This window comes from Branchiostoma lanceolatum, chromosome 1 (genome assembly GCF_035083965.1).
Source record: "Branchiostoma lanceolatum isolate klBraLanc5 chromosome 1, klBraLanc5.hap2, whole genome shotgun sequence".
In the NCBI taxonomy this organism is placed as follows: domain Eukaryota; kingdom Metazoa; phylum Chordata; class Leptocardii; order Amphioxiformes; family Branchiostomatidae; genus Branchiostoma; species Branchiostoma lanceolatum.
In genome coordinates, this window is record NC_089722.1 from 27,438,939 (window position 1) to 27,459,981 (window position 21,043).

A 21,043-nucleotide genomic window follows, 5' to 3' on the forward strand; every position below is an offset into this window, starting at 1 on the left:
TACGCCCCCACCCATACTTATAAAGCATTATAGACCAATTCAGTGCTCCGGTCTAAAATGCAATCTCTTTATCAGAATGTTCAAACTTTACATTCAAACGATAGGGCACTTGGCGGGTATTTGAGGAAACGAAATCATTTTACTTTCTCATTCATGGTTAGGGAGTAATAGCTGACCAAAGTTACGCCCCCACCCATACTTATAAAGCATTATAGACCAATTCAGTCCTCCGGTCTAAAATGCAATCTCTTTATCAGAATGTTCAAACTTTACATTCAAACGATAGGGCACTTGGCGGGTATTTGAGGAAACGAAATCATTTTACTTTCTCATTCATGGTTAGGGAGTAATAGCTGACCAAAGTTACGCCCCCACCCATACTTATAAAGCATTATAGACCAATTCAGTGCTCCGGTCTAAAATTCAATCTCTTTATCAGAATGTTCAAACTTTACATTCAAACGATAGGGCACTTGGCGGGTATTTGAGGAAACGAAATCATTTTACTTTCTCATTCATGGTTAGGGAGTAATAGCTGACCAAAGTTACGCCCCCCACCCATACTTATAAAGCATTATAGACCAATTCAGTGCTCCGGTCTAAAATGCAATCTCTTTATCAGAATGTTCAAACTTTACATTCAAACGATAGGGCACTTGGCGGGTATTTGAGGAAACGAAATCATTTTACTTTCTCATTCATGGTTAGGGAGTAATAGCTGACCAAAGTTACGCCCCCCACCCATACTTATAAAGCATTATAGACCAATTCAGTGCTCCGGTCTAAAATGCAATCTAGGTGGGCTATCATGCCTTGGCAACATGCAGTATGTCCTGCTAACCTCTCATCAAATACTTGATTAATTGCCTACTGACATAATTGCTACCCCAGAGCTCACAACATGGCAGCCACAATCTACATCAGTACAGTCCAGATGTAGTAAAAGCTTAACTTTGAGTCAAATAAGACCCGTGTAAAGTCATACGTCATTGATGATAGCACTTATGTCGATAAAAGGCATCTACCCGTAGAGTTACTGCACCGATCCAAGAGCTACATTTCAGTCTGGGCACTGATTAACGAACGGGAGGATACTCGCTTCACACGGTGGGACCAGGAACTACTAGGCATGGTTAGGACTTTTGCGTGCTGGAAGCCACATTCATTAGGCAACAAGAAGTAGCAATGCGGTAGGGTTTTGCTTGGAGGTTCTTTTTTTGGTTTCAGTTCAGTCGAGTTAGAAAGTCTGTGTGAAGTGCCTTTCTGGGGGACACACCAAACTGCCCCAGGGTGTGAGCAGACAACATTCGTAATTAGCAGAGGAGACAAAAAACATAGTTTCAAAAGTCATTATACTGGAATTTGCGTTAGGCTGTACGTTTCGAATGATTGTGAGTTGTTCTACCATATCTATCAGCCACAGTGTAAAACAAGACAAGCAACAAATGAATGACAGACAAGATTGCTAGTTCACCAACCAATCAGAAGTATCCATTATGGCTCATTTGCATGATTCCAGTGGAAAAGAGTATATATGTAGGCTTCCCGTCTCTGTTTTTTATCGCTTCATTCCGAATTCTTCAGACGCAAGTCCGTAGTCTACTGACAGGTAGGAACTGTTTCAATATTTCTTCAGCCAAACTTTGGAAAATGAGCATTGTGTGTAAGGGCAGCCGGTCTAGTAAATCTCATACACCAGGTACAAATATTTTCGCGATGTCACTTAGATTCGAACCGGGGTCTCCCTAGCCTGGAATCCATACCCTCGGTGGCTCTCCGATATCTATACGGCCCTTGGAGTGACCCCGCCCGCCAAGACAGCTTATCCCGCTCGGGGTGTTGTTTAGGCCTTGATTAAATTAGCTAGCCACCGTAGCGGCCAAACTACTGTGGCTGCGAAACTCTATATGGCAGCTAAGAAGATAATCTAACAGAAACGGGTCAATTTAGCAGACTGGGCCCGGTAAAACACACCTAAGCCGACCCGTAGAGACTGGTGACCAGGCTAGGGTCTCCCAGTTAACAGCTCCTATAGCTAGAAGCAGGAGCTCAACTGTGAAGCTGCTACCAGTTAAGCTACAGGGGCAGCTTTCATCTTACCTCGCTGGCCCGCAAAAAGTCAGTTTAATAAATCGATGATTAGAGTGGCCAAAAGTTATACGTGATGAAGGTCCTATATTAGCACCATCCAGCTATTACTAAAGACAGTGGAATGTTTCCAGGACCAAGGTTCTAGCCGCATTCATGTATGCGTGACCGTTGATTGTTGACTTCCATGGCAGTAGTTTTGCCCTCATTCAGGTATAGCCAGACACCGTGGATTGTTAACTCCCACGGCAGTGGATTTGCCCTCATTCAGGTATAGCCAGACACCGTAGATTATTGACTTCCACGGCGTGGTTTTTCCCTCATTCATGTATAGCCAGACACCGTAGATTTTTTACTTCCACGGCAGTGGTTTTGCCCTCATTCATGTATGGCCAGAGACCGTGGATTGTTGACTTCCACGGCAGTGGTTTTGCCCTCATCCAGCCCAGGTATAGCCAGGCACCGTGGATTTTTTACTTCCACGGCAGTGGTTTTGCCCTCATTCACGTATGGCCAGAGACCGTGGATTGTTGACTTCCACGGCGGTGGTTTTGCCCTCATTCATGTATAGCCAGACACCGTGGGTTTTTGCGATGTTACTTATACCCAGTGGCATCATTTGTTCATAAAGGACGGACTGGCCCCTGTGATAAGCATATATTCAAGTGCGGTATAATGGGCTCCGAGCCGTTCAGTTTCCTCTTCTTTGTAAGGGTGACGACGAATGGGACCTGTTCCGCGTTGAAATCCTATCAAACGTGCGACGCGAGGGACACTTCCAAACAGGAGCGCAGTGATTCTCTGGCCGCCTTGAAGATTTTTTCAAGAGTTCATAGAAGGGGGTGGCGATATTTTTATTGTACTGGAGGGACAGACGTTCCGTGCCAGACTGGAGGCCTGATATCATAGAAGGGGGGTGGCGAGATTTTTTTTTGTACCTGGAGGGAGGATCATGGAAACATTTCTTAACCCGACCCGCTAAATGTCGTACAGTCCCTTAGAATAAACTGGTTGTGTCGTGGTTTCCATACTAACTACAGATGTCTTAGGGACTAAATTCAAATCACTGCGTGCAGAGCAGGTGTTGCCGACGATCACAAATGCACGATAAGATGCGTACAAGACGAGCATTGGCAAACACCTGGCAAAAACCTGACAACCTCTCGTTAATTACTTGACTGATAACCAGTACCCATAATTGCTAACTGACATAATCGCTGCCCCAAAGCTACATGGTAATCTACAATCTACGGCAGTACAAACCATATGTTGCAAAAGTTTCACTTTAAATGAAAAGAGACCCGATTTTGTCTTAAAGTAAGTACGGAGAACACCGCTACCAAGGCTAAAGTGCACTCCATCATATCATAATGACTTAGAACATAAGAAATAGACTAGTAAAAGACTAATACACGAATGCGCATCTCTGCCATTATGTCGGAACGTGTCATCATGTTGGAATGTGCAATCATTTCCAAACGCCAAAACTTAGAAAGTAGACTACTATAAGACCACTACCCTACAACCAATCAGCAGTATGCATCATTGCTCATTTACATAACTTAGGTGTGAGAGCTCTATTTTCCTCCCGTTGCCGATTCTTTGTCACTTAATTCCGCCAGGGTCTTGGGTACCCCTCTTGGGTCCGCAAATCACCTTGGGTAGGTGCCAAGCCAATTTTACCCTACAGGGACAACATCATATACATACATATATATCCAAGCATACATTCATTCAAGCAAGCATTTGTAAGCATATATTCAAGCGTGTTATAATGGGGCCGAGCCATTCAATTTCCGGGCCAGACTGGAGGCCTGCCCGACATGCCACGCCCCCTCTCACACTTTGCCCTTGACGTGGTTGTCTGTGTGTCAAAATAATTTTTTTTACAGACAAGGACGACGTGGCACTGCACTCAAGTTTTTATAACTTGTATTAACAGTGCCACGCACAGATAACAACATACCCATGCATTTTTATCTTTATACACCTGGGCGAAGTGAGGAAACAGCAGTGGTGTCGGGGAGATTCAAACTCGGGACTTGGTTCCGAGTCGAACACCCTGCCGTTACGCCACACGACCCCTTCAAAATAAGTTGAAGGTTTACCGAGTCCGTGCGGTTGAAAACGTCCCACTTAACATCACTGTTCCTTTTCCCCTCAGTTGGAGCTGCACCATGAAGCTGTCTGTCTGCACGCTTGTGACGATGGTTGTCATCGCAATGCTGATTGACGACTCCGATGCGTGGTTTTGGCAAAGAAAGAAGTGCAAGCCGGCTCTTTGCAAATGCGAAAAGCCGAAAATCGCCAAATATTTCATTCGCAGTGGATGTAAAGTTTGCTGGTGCGAGCGTCCCCCGTATTGGAATTGTAAGTATTCCCACTGTTGATTCTCAAGGTTACAATTTCGAGTAGCGGTTATTCTGTTTGCATGCTTGCATGTTTGCATGCTTACCCGGTAAACTGCCTGATGGCGCAAGACGCCAGGTTTGTATTGTACAAGCTTTGTTTCCGGATAGACTTCTTTGATATATTTAAATAAGATATGGAAGAAAAGGTTGAAAAGAAACAACAGCTTGGGGCTTGGGTACAAGCTAAAAGGAAAGCTCATCGATTGGAAAATGACTGGAGTGATTTGGGATGGTTTTGAAATACAGTACTTCATTTCTGCAGTAAGGCACGTTTGGAAGGGCTCATATTCCCCATGGAATGCCCTCGGAAAAGTCCATTCTTGCAACGCGGTCAAAATCAAGAAATGTCCATTCTGGACTACAATGATTCTGGCTGAAAGTCACTTTGAGGGCAAAAGTAAGTCCGAAATGCTCCGGTTCAGGACGGGGTGTTTTTAGAACAATTCATTTTGCACGAGTATATTGTGTCTGCATTAATATCTTTTCTCATGCCCGCCTTTCTATAGATAATGATAAGAAGCGAGGAGAAGAGCTTGAGGAAGAGGAGTGGTCGCTCCTGGATGGACTGGATCAGAAGCTGGACGCTCGGCAGTTGGAGGGTCTGGAGAAGGAGGTGAAGTCGCTCCTGGACGTCCTGAAGGACAAGCTGGACGCTCGGGAGTTGGAGGGTCTGGAGGAGGATGACTGTAAGAAATCTCACCTTTTGCTCCTTTTTACCTTCATGAAAAGTGTGGAGGTATTGTTATGGCCAGGTGTTTTTTTTATGCCTCTGTCTCTTGCCATGGGTGTAACGTTACGAAAATTGTTTGTATTTGACTGTCCTTTACTCGAGACCTTCGTGCACAGTACGAAATTGTTTATTTGTACACCCAAATGCGCAGGTAGGAAGTTGCTTCTACGTGTGCTAGGATTTCATTCCTGGCCTCACCATAGAATGATTTTTTCTATTTTCCTATCACTGATAGTGATGTCCTTATTTACAGACGCCCGGAGGCGACGCTAGCTCCTGTAACCTGCAACCGACCGGACGACCTGAAGACCGGAGTACTCAGTGGCGTCAAAAGGGCAGAATCAAACGTTAGGTTGATGGATGAAACTCGTGAAAAAAATGCAGTATTGTAATGTTCCTTGTCCATGTTTTGTTTTCTCTCGTTGATGTTGAGTATTCGTTGTGCAGTACATTAGGTCTTGCAACTTGTAATATCGCTTGCCTCACACAAGAGACAATACAATATAAACAATCTAAAAACAACAGTTCTTTGCTTAAATGTCGAACAGTGGATACACACCTTGATACGCTACCTTTCAAGGACATAACAAGAATACTGTGTACACGGGGATTATTCAATAAAACCTACTGAAGAAAACCTGGGATTGGAATGGCCTTTGTTCTTATTGTTTTAGAGAACAGCATAGATAACCAGCTTTCCTACATTTCTATATTACCATCCAGTATAGTGTAGTAGCAAAGCAATACGGTGTTATAACTTTTAGCTACCACATAGTAAAAATACGCCATAATTGTCCTGTAAAAGTCAGTCATGCCCCCATGCGGAGAGTTCATGTCTTGCAAGGATTGATAGCTGCGGAGGCCCTGGCAGGGAGAACGCCGCTGATGACGTCACGAGGCTCCGGTCCCCCAGGCTACATCTCCAAGCAGATGTTAGATTCGGCAAAGTCGGAAAGTTTCGGAATCAGGAGTCCAAATCGAGAGCGAACTGCCAAACAAACAAGAATTGGGCGACAGTCGTTCTAGTTCTGTAAGGAATGCTAGCCTCCTTCGCAGACTTCCTATGAACAGCGGTGTTTATATTGGGGGGGGGGGGGGGGGGGGGGGGGCAAGGTTCTCTAAAGGGAGTTGTGTAGCCAAGGGAGTTGTGTAGCCGAGGGACGCTGTTCATATCCAGTCTACTTCAACTCCCTTGGCTACACAACTCCCTTTAGACTTAGAGAACCTTGTCCCCCCACCCCCCACCCCCAATATAAACATCGCTGTTCATAGGAAGTCTGCGAAGGAGGCTAAAGGGATGCATCCATTCCCCATGATCATCGTCCAAGGGGTTTTATTCATTTCAGCATGAGTATTTTTGTCTAAGCAGATCGGATGGAATGTAACGTTGTCTAAGGTCGTAACTTTGCCCAATTTTTTTGTACAGTACTGAATTTTAATAGCGAGGAGTGAGTTAGTTATAAGGCATGGGAAAGCACGATAGCCATTCTTTAAGGGACTGTACAATATTGTATTAAACGGGATGGGAGATTGTTATTGGGTATTGGGTATTGTGAATAAGTTGAAAATCGCGAATCAGTGCTTACCAACCCCCACCCTCCCCAGTCAACGCCATACATTCATTCGAGCAAGCATCTGTAAGCATATGTTCAAGCGTGTTATAATGTGCTAAGAGCCTTCAGTTTCTCTTTTTTCTAGAGGTGACGACGAATAGATAATTCACCTGTACAAGCAGATTCTAAAAGCTTTAGTCTATTGATAGTACAGCAAACTGCTTTTCTAGCGAGGTGTCATTGGCGATAAGGCCCTAGCTTTGTTTTAGAAATTCATATTGATATCCGACAGAATAGTCTTACATTTTTTAATTTCGCGTCACCGATTACAATAGGATATACATTACTGAGTTTTTTTCCACCGTAGTTTTTTTTCGTGTCAGATTAAGCGTCAACATTTGGTAAGAATCAATGATCAATATTGACAGATTTTCTTGTCGTAATGCATTTTGCCTGACTGCTCTATGCAAAAGCTAGGTGTGGAGAATAAAGGTACCTTACGAAACTGTTAACCTTGTTTTTTGTGTTGCTTGAGTTAATTCATTCATTTATTTATTTGTTTGAAATTTACCATATTTGTGGAAGGATTGACATAACAGGAGGCTATCGCCTTTTCTAAATGTCAACCCATACTGTAAGGTTTGATCTAACGTTACCCACACCGGGATGGACCCCTGCTTTTTCGCTAAGTGGTGGGTTCAGTTTAACGCGGGCGGTCGAGTTGTACCTCTCCTCAGGGAACCTCCAGCTTTTCGTCCCTTCTGAGAGGACGTACCTAACCGAAGTTCTGAGAGGACGTACCTAACCGAAGTTCTGAGAGGACGTACCTAACCGAAGTTCTGAGAGGACGTACCTAACCGAAGTTCTGAGAGGACGTACCTAACCGAAGTTCTGAGAGGACGTACCTAACCGAAGTTCTGAGAGGACGTACCTAACCGAAGTTCTGAGAGGACGTACCTAACCGAAGTTCTGAGAGGACGTACCTAACCGAAGTTCTGAGAGGACGTACCTAACCGAAGTTCTGAGAGGACGTACCTAACCGAAGTTCTGAGAGGACGTACCTAACCGAAGTTCTGAGAGGACGTACCTAACCGAAGTTCTGAGAGGACGTACCTAACCGAAGTTCTGAGAGGACGTACCTAACCGAAGTTCTGAGAGGACGTACCTAACCGAAGTTGAATGAAGAGATAGGTGTGAAATGCCTTTCCAAAGGACACAATATTGTGGCCTGCCAAGGACTCGAACCTAGGACCTTTACATTCGAAGTGAACAACCCTAACCATCTTACTATAAGTATTCTTAGCCTGGGTGCCATCCTATTTCTACCGGGGTCTCCTACACTCGAACCCGGGCCTTGGCGGTGAGAGCGCCAAGTTCTAACCACTAGACCATATGGGAGTGTAGGAGCCCCCTAGAAACAGGATGGCACCCTGGCTATAACTATCTTGCCACCCTTGATATATTCTATAGCCAGTTAAAGTGCTTTCTTGAGTTCCCTGCTGTTGTTGGTTCAGTCGAAAAAGAGAGGTGTGTGTGTGTGTGTGTGCCTGTGTGTGTTTGTGTACGTGTGTGTGTTTGTAGGCCTGTGTGTGTTTGTGTACGTGTTTGTATGCCTGCGTGTGTTATAGTGTACGTGTGTGCGTTTGTATGCCTGTGTGTGTGTGTGTGTGTGTGTATGCCTGTGTGAGTGTGTTTGTGTACGTGTGTGTGTTTGTAATAAGGCCTGTGTGTGTTTGTGTACGTGTTTGTATGCCTGCGTGTGTTATAGTGTACGTGTGTGCGTTTGTATGCCTGTGTGTGTGTGTACGTGTGTGTATGCCTGTGAGTGTGTTTGTGTACGTGTGTGTGTTTGTAATAAGGCCTGTGTGTGTTTGTGTACGTGTTTGTATGCCTGCGTGTATTATAGTGTACGTGTGTGTGTTTGTATGCCTGTGTGTGTGTGTACGTGTGTGTATGCCTGTGTGAGTGTGTTTGTGTACGTCGTGTGTGTGTTTGTATGCCTGTGTGTGTGTTTGTGTACGTGTGTGTGTAGGACTTATTCTCCAAGGGTGGGGATATCATTCCAAAATCTGCGTCGGTGCACCTGCCCTTCCCTACGTACCATTACGAAGAAACGAGAAGTCGAAATCAATGTAGTTTAGAATTCCTGTAGTAATTTGACAGTGTATTTATAGATGTATCTGTTTCCTTTTTTTTGTGACCTGTACTTAATCCAGTGGGTATATTTGTACAATAATTCATTCATTCATCGTTTGGCGAATCGTTTTATCTTACGGGATCATCCGCCACATTATTTGGGGACTGTTCAGTCAGGAGGGAGGAAAGCGTTAAAATCGCTCCTAGCCGTGGCGACTGTTGCAGGGCGTACTTTTACTTGCTGTCTTATATGGCATACGGGCTTATATGGAATACGGGCTTATATGGCATACGGGCTTATATGGCATACGGGCTTATATGGCATATGGGCTATATCAGACAAGACAACAAGTAAAAGTATTGACAGCTAGGCCATTCCGGGCTCCCCGATCGACACCTCTGCTTGGAGAAAAGACACCACTCAAGCGATCACACATGAAGGGTTTCACATGATTTTGTATTTGTACAATCATTCAATAAGACTCGTTGACAGTAATCTGCTATAGCTAAAATGTATAAAATTCCTGGTTAGAAAGTACGAGAAACCTGTACACAATAACTGGCCGTTGACAGAATACGCCCACATTAAGAGTCACAGTCATGATCACCTTAAAATGTTTGTATTAGAAATGTACACATCGACAAAAAATTTTCTCTCCAATCAGAGGTTCCGGCTACGGCTGGTTTTTGACGTGTTCTAAGGCATTTTTGTCAGGCTTTCTATTTTGGCTTGGCCACATGAAGAAAACGGGACAAAATAGAAACTTGTCAAAAAGCAGCCTGTCTCAAACCTCTGCTTGGGGAGTATAGAAATTGCTCTTGAAATGACTTGGCCTTACTACAACTATATACAGAATTAGAAAGGAGCCTACATGGTTTCTAACGCTGGTAAAGAATAAGGCTCAGATGACGTTTCTGTCATCAGTCTCAAAGCCTTCATACTCAGGCCACACCAGTTCATACTCAGGCCACACCAGTTCATACTCAGGCAACACCAGTTCAATTTGTTGCTTCTCAGATTTAAAAGAAAATGCTGAAATAGATGATCTACAATTTATAGGAGGGGAGGTAACGTTGGGTAACCTAAATTCGGGATTTTTCCGATAATGGTTGACTGAAATCAATCTAGCAGAACAATAAACCATCCTTTTTTTCTATTATTCTGTCAGTATCATGTATTATCTTTGCACTAATCATATATATGGTAGATTTTATCTCTAGTCGTGCTGACACCATAATATTTCAACTTGAAACTACCGTCCGCCGCACGCACAATTATGGTGCTGTCGGACAGGGGGGCACATTAATTCGGGAGAGAAGATTCGTCTTGAATATCTTACCGCTAATCACATTTTATACAGCAGCTATTCGTTCTATCCTTGGCTTGAGGAGAGTGCTATGGATATAGACGTGTCCAAGTAAAAAAAATACACGAAAAAACGGCCGTACCGCACACATCAGGCCAGTTCGGGAACAACCCGTGTGTTGAGTCGGTAGAACTTCACTCAAAGTCGGCCCATCGTCATCATCGGGCAACGTGTAAGTCGTTACATTATTCATGGGAAGTTAGCTGGATGCCGTAGCAATGGTAATACTACTATGTCCATGTGTTCCTTGTTGTGTTAGGAGCAAACTTTGAGGAAAATATCTTCCTCAGTCCACTCTCACACGCAGCATTTAGACAAAAAAGTGTTCCTCACAAACCTTTGTCGGCTGCTTGACAACAGGATTCTGGTTAACAATATGGCGGCGGGAAAATACACGTGCCGTAGGTTGTAGCAACAGAGAGGAGTTTTGTTGATTGATCACACTTAGAATCCAGTTGCAGGTTAGCAAAAGAGATTGTAATAAGTTGTCTTATAAATAATTGTGTTTAGCAGGCAGGAGATGTGACATTTGTCTTATAAACCAGCGAACAACCGTGCTGGGTGATTCTCCCACGAAGCCCCCAGACTCTGTCAATAAGGGACGGAGAGTTTTTGACGTCGCCAACTTCTAATGCATGGTTATCGAAGCTTTTCAGCCAGTGTTCTGAATACGTTAGTCTATCTGCTTTGCATTGCTGGCGTTATAACTGATTTTGCATCTAGCACATATCCCTAAATACCCCGTTTTCGAAAAATCCCGACTTTAAGTACCCCACGAATTTAGGTTACCCAACGTTACCGTCATACTAAATTCAGGAGGTCAGTGGCTACATATTACGCTAAATTCGTCAGACTGGCTTCAGTTGACACTAAATTCAGGAGCCCATTATGCTATACCTTCAGCACCGATAAAACATCAAATTACATGGAATCAAACCAGCTGATTATGCTCTGCTGAAAGGGACATGCAGGCCCCCATAGAGGAGATAACTCACACCAGAGCTCAACCGAGATGGAGGGCTGCATAAAAGTTGGACCGACTGCGGATGTCACATGTTTGTAAGGTCACTTCATCAAAACAATAAGTCAGTCAAACATGTCGTAGGCTGTGGATTAGATGGCCCAGAATTCTGTTTGTTTCTTTGCTGTGAAGGAACACAGTTTGGAAGTCAGTCAAACATGTTGACTAGGCTTGTGGAATAGATGGCCCAGAATTTTGTTAGTTTCTTTGCTGTGAGAGAACACAGTTTGGACAACTACAGATCTGTATGAGTCGCAGTGTTTGTAAAGGCACAAGAAAGTCCAGTAAAAATGTTGCTGTCATCAAGAGCAATCCCTGTCTGGTGCAGAGGGGGCCTGACACACATGCTGTATCTTTCTTCCAGTACATAAAATACTCAAATTTACGTGGCACAAGAAGAATTCCAGAGTCTTTTAGAATTTTAGAATGACCAGTTTCACATTCAGGGTCTAAAACTGGGTGATAGCTATGAACATGATCAGAACACAGACACCCTCCTATGCCTACCTACAAGGTATTGCAAGCTGCCAGTATTGCAAGCTGCCAGTATTGCAAGCTGCCAGTATTGCAAGCTGCCAGTATTGCAAGCTGCCAGTATTGCAAGCTGCCAGTATTGCAAGCTGCCAGTATTGCAAGCTGCCAGTATTGCAAGCTGCCAGTATTGCAAGCTGCCAGTATTGCAAGCTGCCAGTATTGCAAGCTGCCAGTATTGCAAGCTGACAGTATTGCAAGCTGCCAGTATTGCAAGCTGACAGTATTGCAAGCTGACAGTATTGCAAGCTGACAGTATTGCAAGCTGCCAGTATTGCAAGCTGACAGTATTGCAAGCTGACAGTATTGCAAGCTGCCAGTATTGCAAGCTGCACCTTTTTTCAGCAGAAAGCAGATTTCTATCCCACAAACCAGTGAGTTTTCCTAGATCACCATTTTGCACTTCCCCATAAGAGAAACAGAACACCAGGCGTACATACATAAAAAGACATAAAATACGTAAAGACATGACAGATATTGACCCCTAAACACCCAGATTCACATGATAAAAATTATACAATTTGTGGCTTTTGCCTTTCAAACATAAAAACTCTCTTGTGAAATAAATTCCTTGATTATAATTGTTTTTTTAACTTCTAACTTTCAATTAAACTAAATTCATTAATTCACATAATCATTACTGTAACTAAATCAGCCATAACTACTTTTTGAGGTTGACAAAAACATGTTTTGTGTTCTATACAATATGAGAAAAATGTTCCATGCTGTTCTACAGTACTTGCAGTACCCTACACAGCTGCTAGAAGGCGCTGTTACACTTGGTCCTTGTACATGACCTTCAGGTCCCTCTCGACCTCCGCCAGGGTGTCGATCATGCTGTGCCTCAGCTGTGGGTCAGAGGTCACCATACGGGCTGCCCGCCTTGCGGAGCAGGGGCTGAACGCTTCCTTGTGGCGGGAGGAGGGGGCTGAAAAAAAGGGAAAACATCATCATCGTGCAAATTTCACAATAAAAAGATGGAAAAAATATGCTTAAGGTGCCATGTAGTTTCACTGAAACTCACAGTTGGCAGAAATTGCGTCATGTAAGTGTTAGTGTCTTTTATTTCAGAAATGAATGAACTTTATTGCTCAACAATCGCACATGGTACAATGTATGGCATCAAATCAACAATACTAAAGGCTAAACTATCCTACAATTCTAAATGATGTAATGGGCAATGAGAGATGAGAGTCAGGATGTTGAATTTCCCCTCTTGGTGTCATGTCCAACTCTACTTCTGATGGGCCTTAAACATTAGAAGGGTTAAAAAAAAAACGCAGCAAAGGATGTTATGCATTTACAGTGAAGCCACCACTTATACTTATGACACAGATTTGGTAATGTCGCATATGTTCATTGTTGCAAAGAAGTCTTGCCTTTACACATTAATGCAGACCGTTACTCATCTGACCAGTTGTTTTAACTGCTTAATTGCCTTTTAGAATCATAATGTATCTGTCTCTGCCAATTGAAAGTATTATTTGTATAAGCGGTAAATAGTTAGTTTTCGAATACGACCTGCACAGCAATTACTCAATTCAGCCAGTCGGCTGCTATGTTGTTTTAGCAATGAACCTTTCTACTTTCTACTAATGAGTCTAATGACTAAACATTGGTTCGGGTCGCGACGTTCCATGCTGCACACAGCCTGTTATTGCATTAAACGCTTGATGTTCACAGCCATGCATTCCTCAGGCTTGGCCTAGAGAGCTTCAGAAAACAGTGCATGCTGGTAAGATAAACGATCCCATCATGCATTGGCAACATTACATCTCATCACCATGACAACACATCACCACGACAACAGCAGATCACCACGACAACGCTAACAATGCCTGTACAGAGGACGGAATGAGTAGGAACCACCAGTGACCCCTGACCCCACCCTGAGCAAAATAAAAAGAGAAAAAAAGGATGAATCTGAGGAAGTGCTCTGTTGCCATGGTTACCAACCGTCCGGTCCTCAGAATGTCGTGTTGATTTTGTCTTCAGCTGCAGTTTTGACTTTCCTCGCAGTCATCAGCGATCCTTGAGGAAAAAATTTGTGCAAATCATTATTCATCTGAAGTATAGCCATTAGGTACCCATCTGAGTAATGAGGCTGTTGTATTGCTTTTTAACATGCTTGAGACACCTCCATGATCACGGGACCCCCATTTACGTCCCTTCCGAAAGACAAATGCACCTCCAAACAGGATGCTCTTCACTGGATTTGAACTGGGGTCTCCCAGTTACCGACTAATTGGAACCAGGAGCTCAACTGTGAAGCCGCTACCAGTTGAGCTACAGGGACATAGAATACCATCAGATAAAAATGATCTTCACTGCACATCTTCGTGGGAAGAAAGCACATGTAACATGGCTGGCTTTACACAAATTGCAGAATACTAGAAAGCCTGATAGCATAGTATAGGTCCTGGAGTATTTTCAGGCTTCTTTGATGGCACTAACTGACAATGTATGAAAACCTAGGCGCCTCTATAAGAGCTGCAAACTTTCTGCGGTGCCTCGGACTCACCACTAGCGCTGCTGGTGGACTTGGCCCTCTTGAAGCGGATGGTGGCCGCCTTACGGACGTAGTTCTTGCGGGCGTGCAGAGCATTCTTCATGATGACCGGCTTGTCCGCATCCACCCTCGCCTCCTGGGCGCACTCCTCAAAATACTCTGAAACAAACAAACAAACAAACAATAACAAACAATACATTGAAATACAAAGGGCGAGTAGCTCCCGGGATTTGAACCTGTGCCGAATCCAAGCTGCTAGCTCATAACTCAACGCACTAACCGCTAGGCTAAAAGGTCTGGACCCGTTAGACTGATCAGTAGGTGGCACTTGAACCCCACTGTTACAATATAATAACAATCAATTATCTGTATAAACTTATTCTCCAAGCAGAGGTTGGATAGGAAGATCGTCAGCTTTGACTCGTCCCACTTCAGACAGCTGTCACTGTTACTAACTTACAATTCAATCTATCAAGATAAGGGACTAACCATGTGTGCTCTTCAAGATTGATAGAATAGATTAATAAGTGATGTTCACTACAGTATCTACAGCTTGTTTCAACAGTGAATTCGTCAGGCCGGAAGCACAGACAGTGCAGATTTAGGAAGATCCTGAAAGTTTAAGTCACGGAGGAAGAGGAAGAAAGGCGGAAAGACTTACGTCGAATCGTGGCAATGTCGGCTATGATTTGACATTGACATTCCAGGTTCATGAGGTCATTGCACTGTAGGGCACACTCTGCCACCGTGACCTCCAGACGGTCCAGGGCCTGATGGGCCTCCAGGGTCCGGAAGGTTGCTGAGGTCAGAGGACAGCAGGGGTCGGAGGTGAGGGGTCGAAGGTGAGGGGTGACAGGGTAGAGGTGAGAAGGGTCACAGGGAGAAGAGACCAAAATGTGTCAAGAGAACGAGTGAAGAAGTTACAGCTAGTATCGTGAAAGACAACAGCGACAGAACAGAACTGAATCCACCCAGAAATATACACTTACTGGTCACTTTACATTTAGCAAGACATTGGAAACTTTGAGTTCAAACATTTGTATGATTGTTAGTCATCATCGTCATCATCAACTGGTCTCTGCATCTGCATGATTAAATAATGGTATAGCAGAAATATGGATCCATCTACAGTACTGCTGGTACCTACTCTTGAGCCTGATTACCACAGTACTGGATACTACTACATCGTACTACACTACAGCTGGTACCTACTCTTGAGACTGCCGACGTCGGCGACCATCTGACTGCTGCGGTTGCCGTTGGCGGCCTTCTGTTCGCCGATGAGGTCCCTCAGCGCAAGGTCGAGTCGCTCAAGGGCGTCCTCCGCCTGCCGCAGCCGCTTCTCCGTGTTCAGCCGAGCGACGACCTCCTCCTGGTGGAGCAGCAGCAGGGAGAAGGGGTTAAGAGTCAGCAGCAGGGAGAAGGGGTTAAGGGTCAGCAGCAGGGAGAAGGGGTTAAGGGTCAGCAGCAGGGAGAGGGGGTTAAGGGTCAGCAGCAGGGAGAGGGGGAGAAGGGTCAGCTTTAAAAGGATTTTTCCATAGAATCTACAGACTGAAACTGGAAGACATACCCGCACTCCTCTAGAACAACGATTATGTAACATTGTACTTTGAATAGAATAGACGACGAATGTCATTTTGTGGTAGAAAGCAGATTATATACCCAAGAAAGAAATGAATTGTATAAGATTGTACAAAACCTCATTAACCCTAACTACAAGACCACCTTGCCACAAGACCACTACATGAAGACTTTTTTTTGCACAGGATGGAGACATGTAAGAAACAAAAGCAGAGCCACCAACATAACTTACCCGAAGTTCTGATTCTGTCATCTCTTTTTGGGCACTTAAGTCCTGAAAAAAACCAGAAAGCAGTTTAAGAGGATTATGCAGAGATTGGAACTGTGTGTAAAATAGCTGGATCAAGGAATATGTTACAGATTCTTCATCAGATATCACATCATGCTATGTAAAAGTTGTGCAGTACAAACAGAAGTAGGCCCAGTAAGATACTAACATCGAGGGAAGACTGCAGCTCCTGCGCCTGAACAGAGTACGAGTCCTTCTCCCTCTCGAGCTGCCGTGCCAACTCCTCCTTCTCTAGCAACCTGCAACACAGTCGTCATGGTGAACCACACCAGACAACACAATCGCCATGGTGAGCCACACCCAACAACCAGCAACACAGTTGTCATGGTGATCCACACCCGATAACACAGTCGTCATGGTGAGCCACACCCGACAACACAGTCGTCATGGTGAGCCACACCCGACAACACAGTCATCATGGTGAGCCACACCCGACAACACAGTCGTCATGGTGAGCCACACCAAACAACACAGTTGTCATGGTGAACCACACCCGACAACACAGTCATCATGATGAACCACACCCTACAACACAGTCGTCATGGTGAACCATACCAGACAACACAGTCGTCATGGTGAACCACACCCGACAACCTGCAACAGTCGTCATGGTGAACCACACCCGACAACCTGCAACACAGTTGTCATGGTGAGCCACACCCGACAACCTGCAACACAGTTGTCATGGTGAGCCACACCCGACAACCTGCAACACAGTTGTCATGGTGAGCCACACCCGACAACCTGCAACACAGTTGTATGGTGAGCCACACCCGACAACCTGCAACACAGTTGTCATGGTGAGCCACACCCGACAACCTGCAACACAGTTGTCATGGTGAACCACACCCAACAACCTGCAACAGTCGTCATGGTGAACCACACCCGACAACCTGCAACACAGTTGTCATGGTGAGCCACACCCGACAACCTGCAACACAGTTGTCATGGTGAGCCACACCCGACAACCTGCAACACAGTTGTCATGGTGAGCCACACCCGACAACCTGCAACACAGTTGTCATGGTGAGCCACACCCGACAACCTGCAACACAGTTATCATGGTGAGCCACACCCGACAACCTGCAACCCCCGGATCAAACGAGGAGCCACTGCAGGTTCACGATGGAGATTCATGATGGAGACAGTGATATTTGCAATTTGGGAATGATAAAATCTGGTTTGGCATTACAAGCAGTTGAGTCAGCCTGAACCTTGGCAGGACCGAAGACTCACCTCTGTGCGGCTTCTTCCTTCTCCTGCGCGATGCTCCTCATCTTGTCCTCGATGTCCTTGAGCGTGCCCTTGAAAGAGTCCGTGGTCCTGGCTAAGGAGCTGTTCTCGTCCGCTAACTTCTGGGTCAGCTTCTCCTTCTCCTCCACCTCTGCCAAGATCTTGTTCTTCTCATCTGCAAGGAACTGGAGCGAGACAAGACAGAGTCTTCAAGGAGTGGCAGTCAGGTAAGTAGTGTGAAACATCAACGGTATTCTTTCAATGTGTATGTAGGTTTGTTAATCTTTATAATCAGTCTGTGAGTTTCCAGGTGGAAAAGAAAGAGGGGCTGGTGTTGATTCAATTTCTTTTAAAAACTCTCTGAAATCAGAAGTTCCATTCTGTAGGAGAGCCTGAATAAAAACTACAGTCAAACCTGGCCGACCAACCACCGGACGCAGCCAACGATCTCCAGTCACAAGCGACAGTAAAACAGCCCCGTCCAATTTTAGATAGTTTCTTCAACTACCATTGAGTGGAGCAATCACTCCCTGTTGTTAAGCACTTTTCCTCAGTCCCTTGAGTGGTTGTCGAGACCAACATTCACCATGATGATACTGCACACTCACTCACTCACTATCCGGTTTATCGTCTATCGTTTTAATGCAGTTTACCTGTAGTCTGAGTTGTAGGTCGGAGGTTGTTGTGTTTAGCGACTGTTTCTCGTCTTCTATCGCCTTTAGGGCCTCCACTGTCTGGTCCAGCTCTCTGTAGGGAGGAGTATATGTCAGGTTTTAATGATAATAACATGATTCCAGCCATGATACTGTAAATTCAGTTATTTTTGGGAGGACTTTCTTTCATGGTAGGAGTTTTATGGTGTTGTTGAACAATTCTGCTGTACAGTAGTGATATATTGGAGTTTCCTACGTTGTCACAAATTTGCGGTTGAAAACTTTCAAGATTTACAGAACTCAGAATATCTCTGCCATGGGAAAATAGCTTCCACATAGGATTGTCCTGCTTCAAGCCTGCAGTTCAAAAGTAAGCTGCAGTTTGAGACAAAACTGCTAGGGGTGTGTGATGTTACAATTTTGTTGGAAATCACTCTCCAACCTTGCTTCACAGGGAAAATTAGAAGTTCGCTAATTAAAAGAATATGCACCATGATGTTTAAATCATTTACACTTAAATGAAATCCTAACAATTTGCAGGACTTGTAGAATGGAAAGACATGATTGAAAAGTTCACCCTTGATTCGGAATGATTGAAAAGCTCGCTCACGTTCTGACGTTGTCCTGCTCCGTCCTGAGCTGCTCCGCGACCTTCTCCACCTTGCTCTTCTCCTCCTCCAGCTCCTTCGTTATTCTCTCCAACTCCTTAAGAAACCAACAACAAACATCTTAATCTTGTACTCACCAATCAGGGTTTAAAATTCATTTTGGAGAATACGGACACTTCGTATTTTCTTAGAACAATCGTAGAGTGGAACTCGTTACAACCAAGTACAGCTACTATCTAAAGCATCCTCATTAGATAGCTTTAAACAATGCATGCAGTTAGATATGCGAAGGTTAGCCGTGACAGGTCGTTAGGTGTAATATAACCAGCTGCTGCCGCGCCGCGGGCCTGCGAAGCTGATGTGTTACGCCGAATGGCGGTTATACCAGCTATATAGATACAGATACAGGTGCATTTAGACTAAAAACAGGATAAATTTTCAATTCACAAACGATGTAATCTGTATCTCTGTTATATCTTGTCTGACCATTACCTCTTCCCTCACGACCTCAATGAAAAGCGACCTGCAGGCCGACTTGAGCTTCTCATGAATAAACAACGGTTCAAACAAACAAACAAACAAACAAACAAACAAACAAACAGGTTAATGACTCTGACCTCCTTCTCTTCCCGCTCGTTGCATAGTTCGTGCACCTGAGTGTGGATCTGGTCTGGAGAGGCAGAAACGTCGGGTGAGCGACAGAGCCGGGATTAGAACTCACAACCTTTAGATCACCAACCAACCACTGGACTACACACGCTACTATAGAACACCATGGAGGACACCAGAGGTGTCAATAGAATAAGTTGAAAGTTTATTGTAAGCTCTTGCCCGTAGGCTAAATGCTAGTACATGCAACATGTTACATGAAAAGGACAGACAGACAATGATGAACAGTATAGCATGTGACTACTCTAACTACTGACACTAAATTCTGACTTATTGGGTTTGACTTCTTTTTCCAGTGGAAGACAAATGATCCCACTTTTTTTGTAATATGTGGATTTTGTGATGTTAAGAGAATAGTAGTTTTCTCTTTGTCTGTAAACGTGGAGAAATTAGTATGGAATTTGGTGGCCTCCTTAAACAGCTCCATCCTTTTGTTATCGTAGAGGGGGCAAATAATATAAAAAACAGCAAATCTGAAAACACAGAAACACGACTGGACTCACTGATGTACTCCTGCTTCTCCTTGGCCATCTGCAGGCCCTGCTGCTCCAGCGTCTGGATCATGGCCTCCCCCAGCTGGGCGTTCTTCCACGTGCTGGCGGGACAGCAGTACAAGGTCATGATGCACAAGGCCATGATACACAAGGTCATGATTTACAAGGTCATGATTTTCAAGGTCAGGATTCACAAGGGCATATTTTTCAAGGTCATGATTCACAAGGACATAATTTGCAAGGTCATGATTCACAAGGTTATGATGCACAAGGTCATGATTGATAAGGACATAATTTCCAAGGTCATGATTTCCAAGGTCATGATTTACAAGGTCATGATTTACAAGGTCATAACAATCCTGATGGGTTGAACATGGCCTTTATGTCAGGCTCGACGGATAGGACTTTAATGCTAGTCAAACCAGCAATAGTGTCCACCCTCATTATAAGGACAACCTGGCCGTTGCGACAACTTTTTAGAAACAAAAAGTTGGTTAGATTATTTTTCCCATTGACTCCAGCATCCAAAAACACTGCTGTGGGTCACCTGAGTCAGGCCACAATAGATATTTGTGGAAATTTTGCATTCTCCTATTCAGAGCCTCGCTGTGGCTAAACAGGACTGAGGTTTCCACTTTTGTGGTCATGGCCCAATGAGAGAATTGCCTGAATTTTTCTTTTGGTAAAGCTGATTCTCTGATTGGTGGAAACCTCAGCCCAATTTAGCAGAGCCTCCCCAAGACATATTGTATCGGCTGCGGGCGAGGCTCTGCTAGGAGAATGCATTTTGCTGATTATGCATACACGGGGCAAAACAAACAAACAAACACAGCTGAGGATACTCACACTCTCCCCGAGCTCTGTAGAATCTCCACCCACTTGTCCCTGTCAGGCTCACTGTCGGTCGCTAGGGCAACGGTTTGCTGAGGAAACACAACAAAACTGGGTGAACATGCAGGATTTACTCTCCTGGAATTGAAATTGAATTCTTGTTTCCAACTGTAACGTGACATTTTATCATGGAAAGGGAGACCAAAACTCCCCTGCAAATACTGTACATTCACTTATTATCTACGCCGAGGAACTCGGAGTAGATTATGTTTTCGGTTGAGCCGGATGTTGTGTGGGTCTGTATGTATGTCAAGAGCATAACTCGGGAAACCTTTAATA

The 21,043-nt window shown here is 44.4% G+C and overlaps 3 protein-coding genes across 5 annotated transcripts in view; 2 read left to right on the forward strand and 1 right to left on the reverse strand.

Annotated features, from left to right (window-relative positions):
* The window catches only part of LOC136446230 (uncharacterized), a 117,394-nt gene that overhangs the window by 64,169 nt on the left and 32,182 nt on the right, over positions 1–21,043 (forward strand). The window lies entirely within an intron of this gene.
* Positions 1,475–5,867, forward strand: LOC136445936 (uncharacterized). The gene is made up of 4 exons (XM_066444175.1): positions 1,475–1,609; positions 4,253–4,458; positions 5,006–5,185; positions 5,483–5,867. The coding sequence occupies exons 2-4, from the start codon at positions 4,266–4,268 to the stop codon at positions 5,500–5,502; spliced, it is 393 nt and encodes a 130-aa protein (XP_066300272.1). The 5' UTR covers positions 1,475–1,609; positions 4,253–4,265; the 3' UTR covers positions 5,503–5,867.
* On the reverse strand, positions 9,357–20,901 carry LOC136445946 (pleckstrin homology domain-containing family D member 1-like). Of its 3 annotated transcripts, XM_066444193.1 has the most exons (13): positions 20,720–20,901; positions 19,883–19,974; positions 19,328–19,380; positions 18,713–18,807; positions 18,103–18,196; positions 17,453–17,634; positions 16,365–16,455; positions 16,160–16,201; positions 15,559–15,718; positions 15,008–15,145; positions 14,359–14,505; positions 13,794–13,868; positions 12,658–12,765 (listed from the first exon to the last, which is right to left on the reverse strand). In XM_066444193.1, the coding sequence occupies exons 1-12, from the start codon at positions 20,884–20,886 to the stop codon at positions 13,804–13,806; spliced, it is 1,326 nt and encodes a 441-aa protein (XP_066300290.1). In that variant the 5' UTR covers positions 20,887–20,901; the 3' UTR covers positions 12,658–12,765; positions 13,794–13,803. The 3 variants fall into 3 exon arrangements, with proteins under 3 accessions (XP_066300281.1, XP_066300298.1, XP_066300290.1); XM_066444184.1 differs by lacking the exon at positions 13,794–13,868 and having other exon boundaries at positions 9,357–12,765; XM_066444201.1 differs by lacking the exons at positions 13,794–13,868; positions 15,008–15,145 and having other exon boundaries at positions 9,357–12,765.

What these genes read in the sequence shown, in the direction of transcription:
- LOC136445936 (XM_066444175.1), top strand. Translation starts at nt 4,266, where the DNA reads ATGAAGCTGTCTGTCTGCACGCTTGTGACGATGGTTGTCATCGCAATG. An exon ending in GCGTCCCCCGTATTGGAATT is followed by an intron (nt 4,459 to 5,005) that starts GTAAGTATTCCC and finishes GCCTTTCTATAG; the next exon opens with ATAATGATAAGAAGCGAGGA. An exon ending in GGGTCTGGAGGAGGATGACT is followed by an intron (nt 5,186 to 5,482) that starts GTAAGAAATCTC and finishes CCTTATTTACAG; the next exon opens with ACGCCCGGAGGCGACGCTAG.
- LOC136445946 (XM_066444184.1), bottom strand. Translation starts at nt 20,886, where the DNA reads ATGTCACGTTACAGTTGGAAACAAGAATTCAATTTCAATTCCAGGAGA. An exon ending in CTACAGAGCTCGGGGAGAGT is followed by an intron (nt 19,975 to 20,719) that starts GTGAGTATCCTC and finishes CTGTCCCGCCAG; the next exon opens with CACGTGGAAGAACGCCCAGC. An exon ending in ACGAGCGGGAAGAGAAGGAG is followed by an intron (nt 18,808 to 19,327) that starts GTCAGAGTCATT and finishes TGGTTTCTTAAG; the next exon opens with GAGTTGGAGAGAATAACGAA.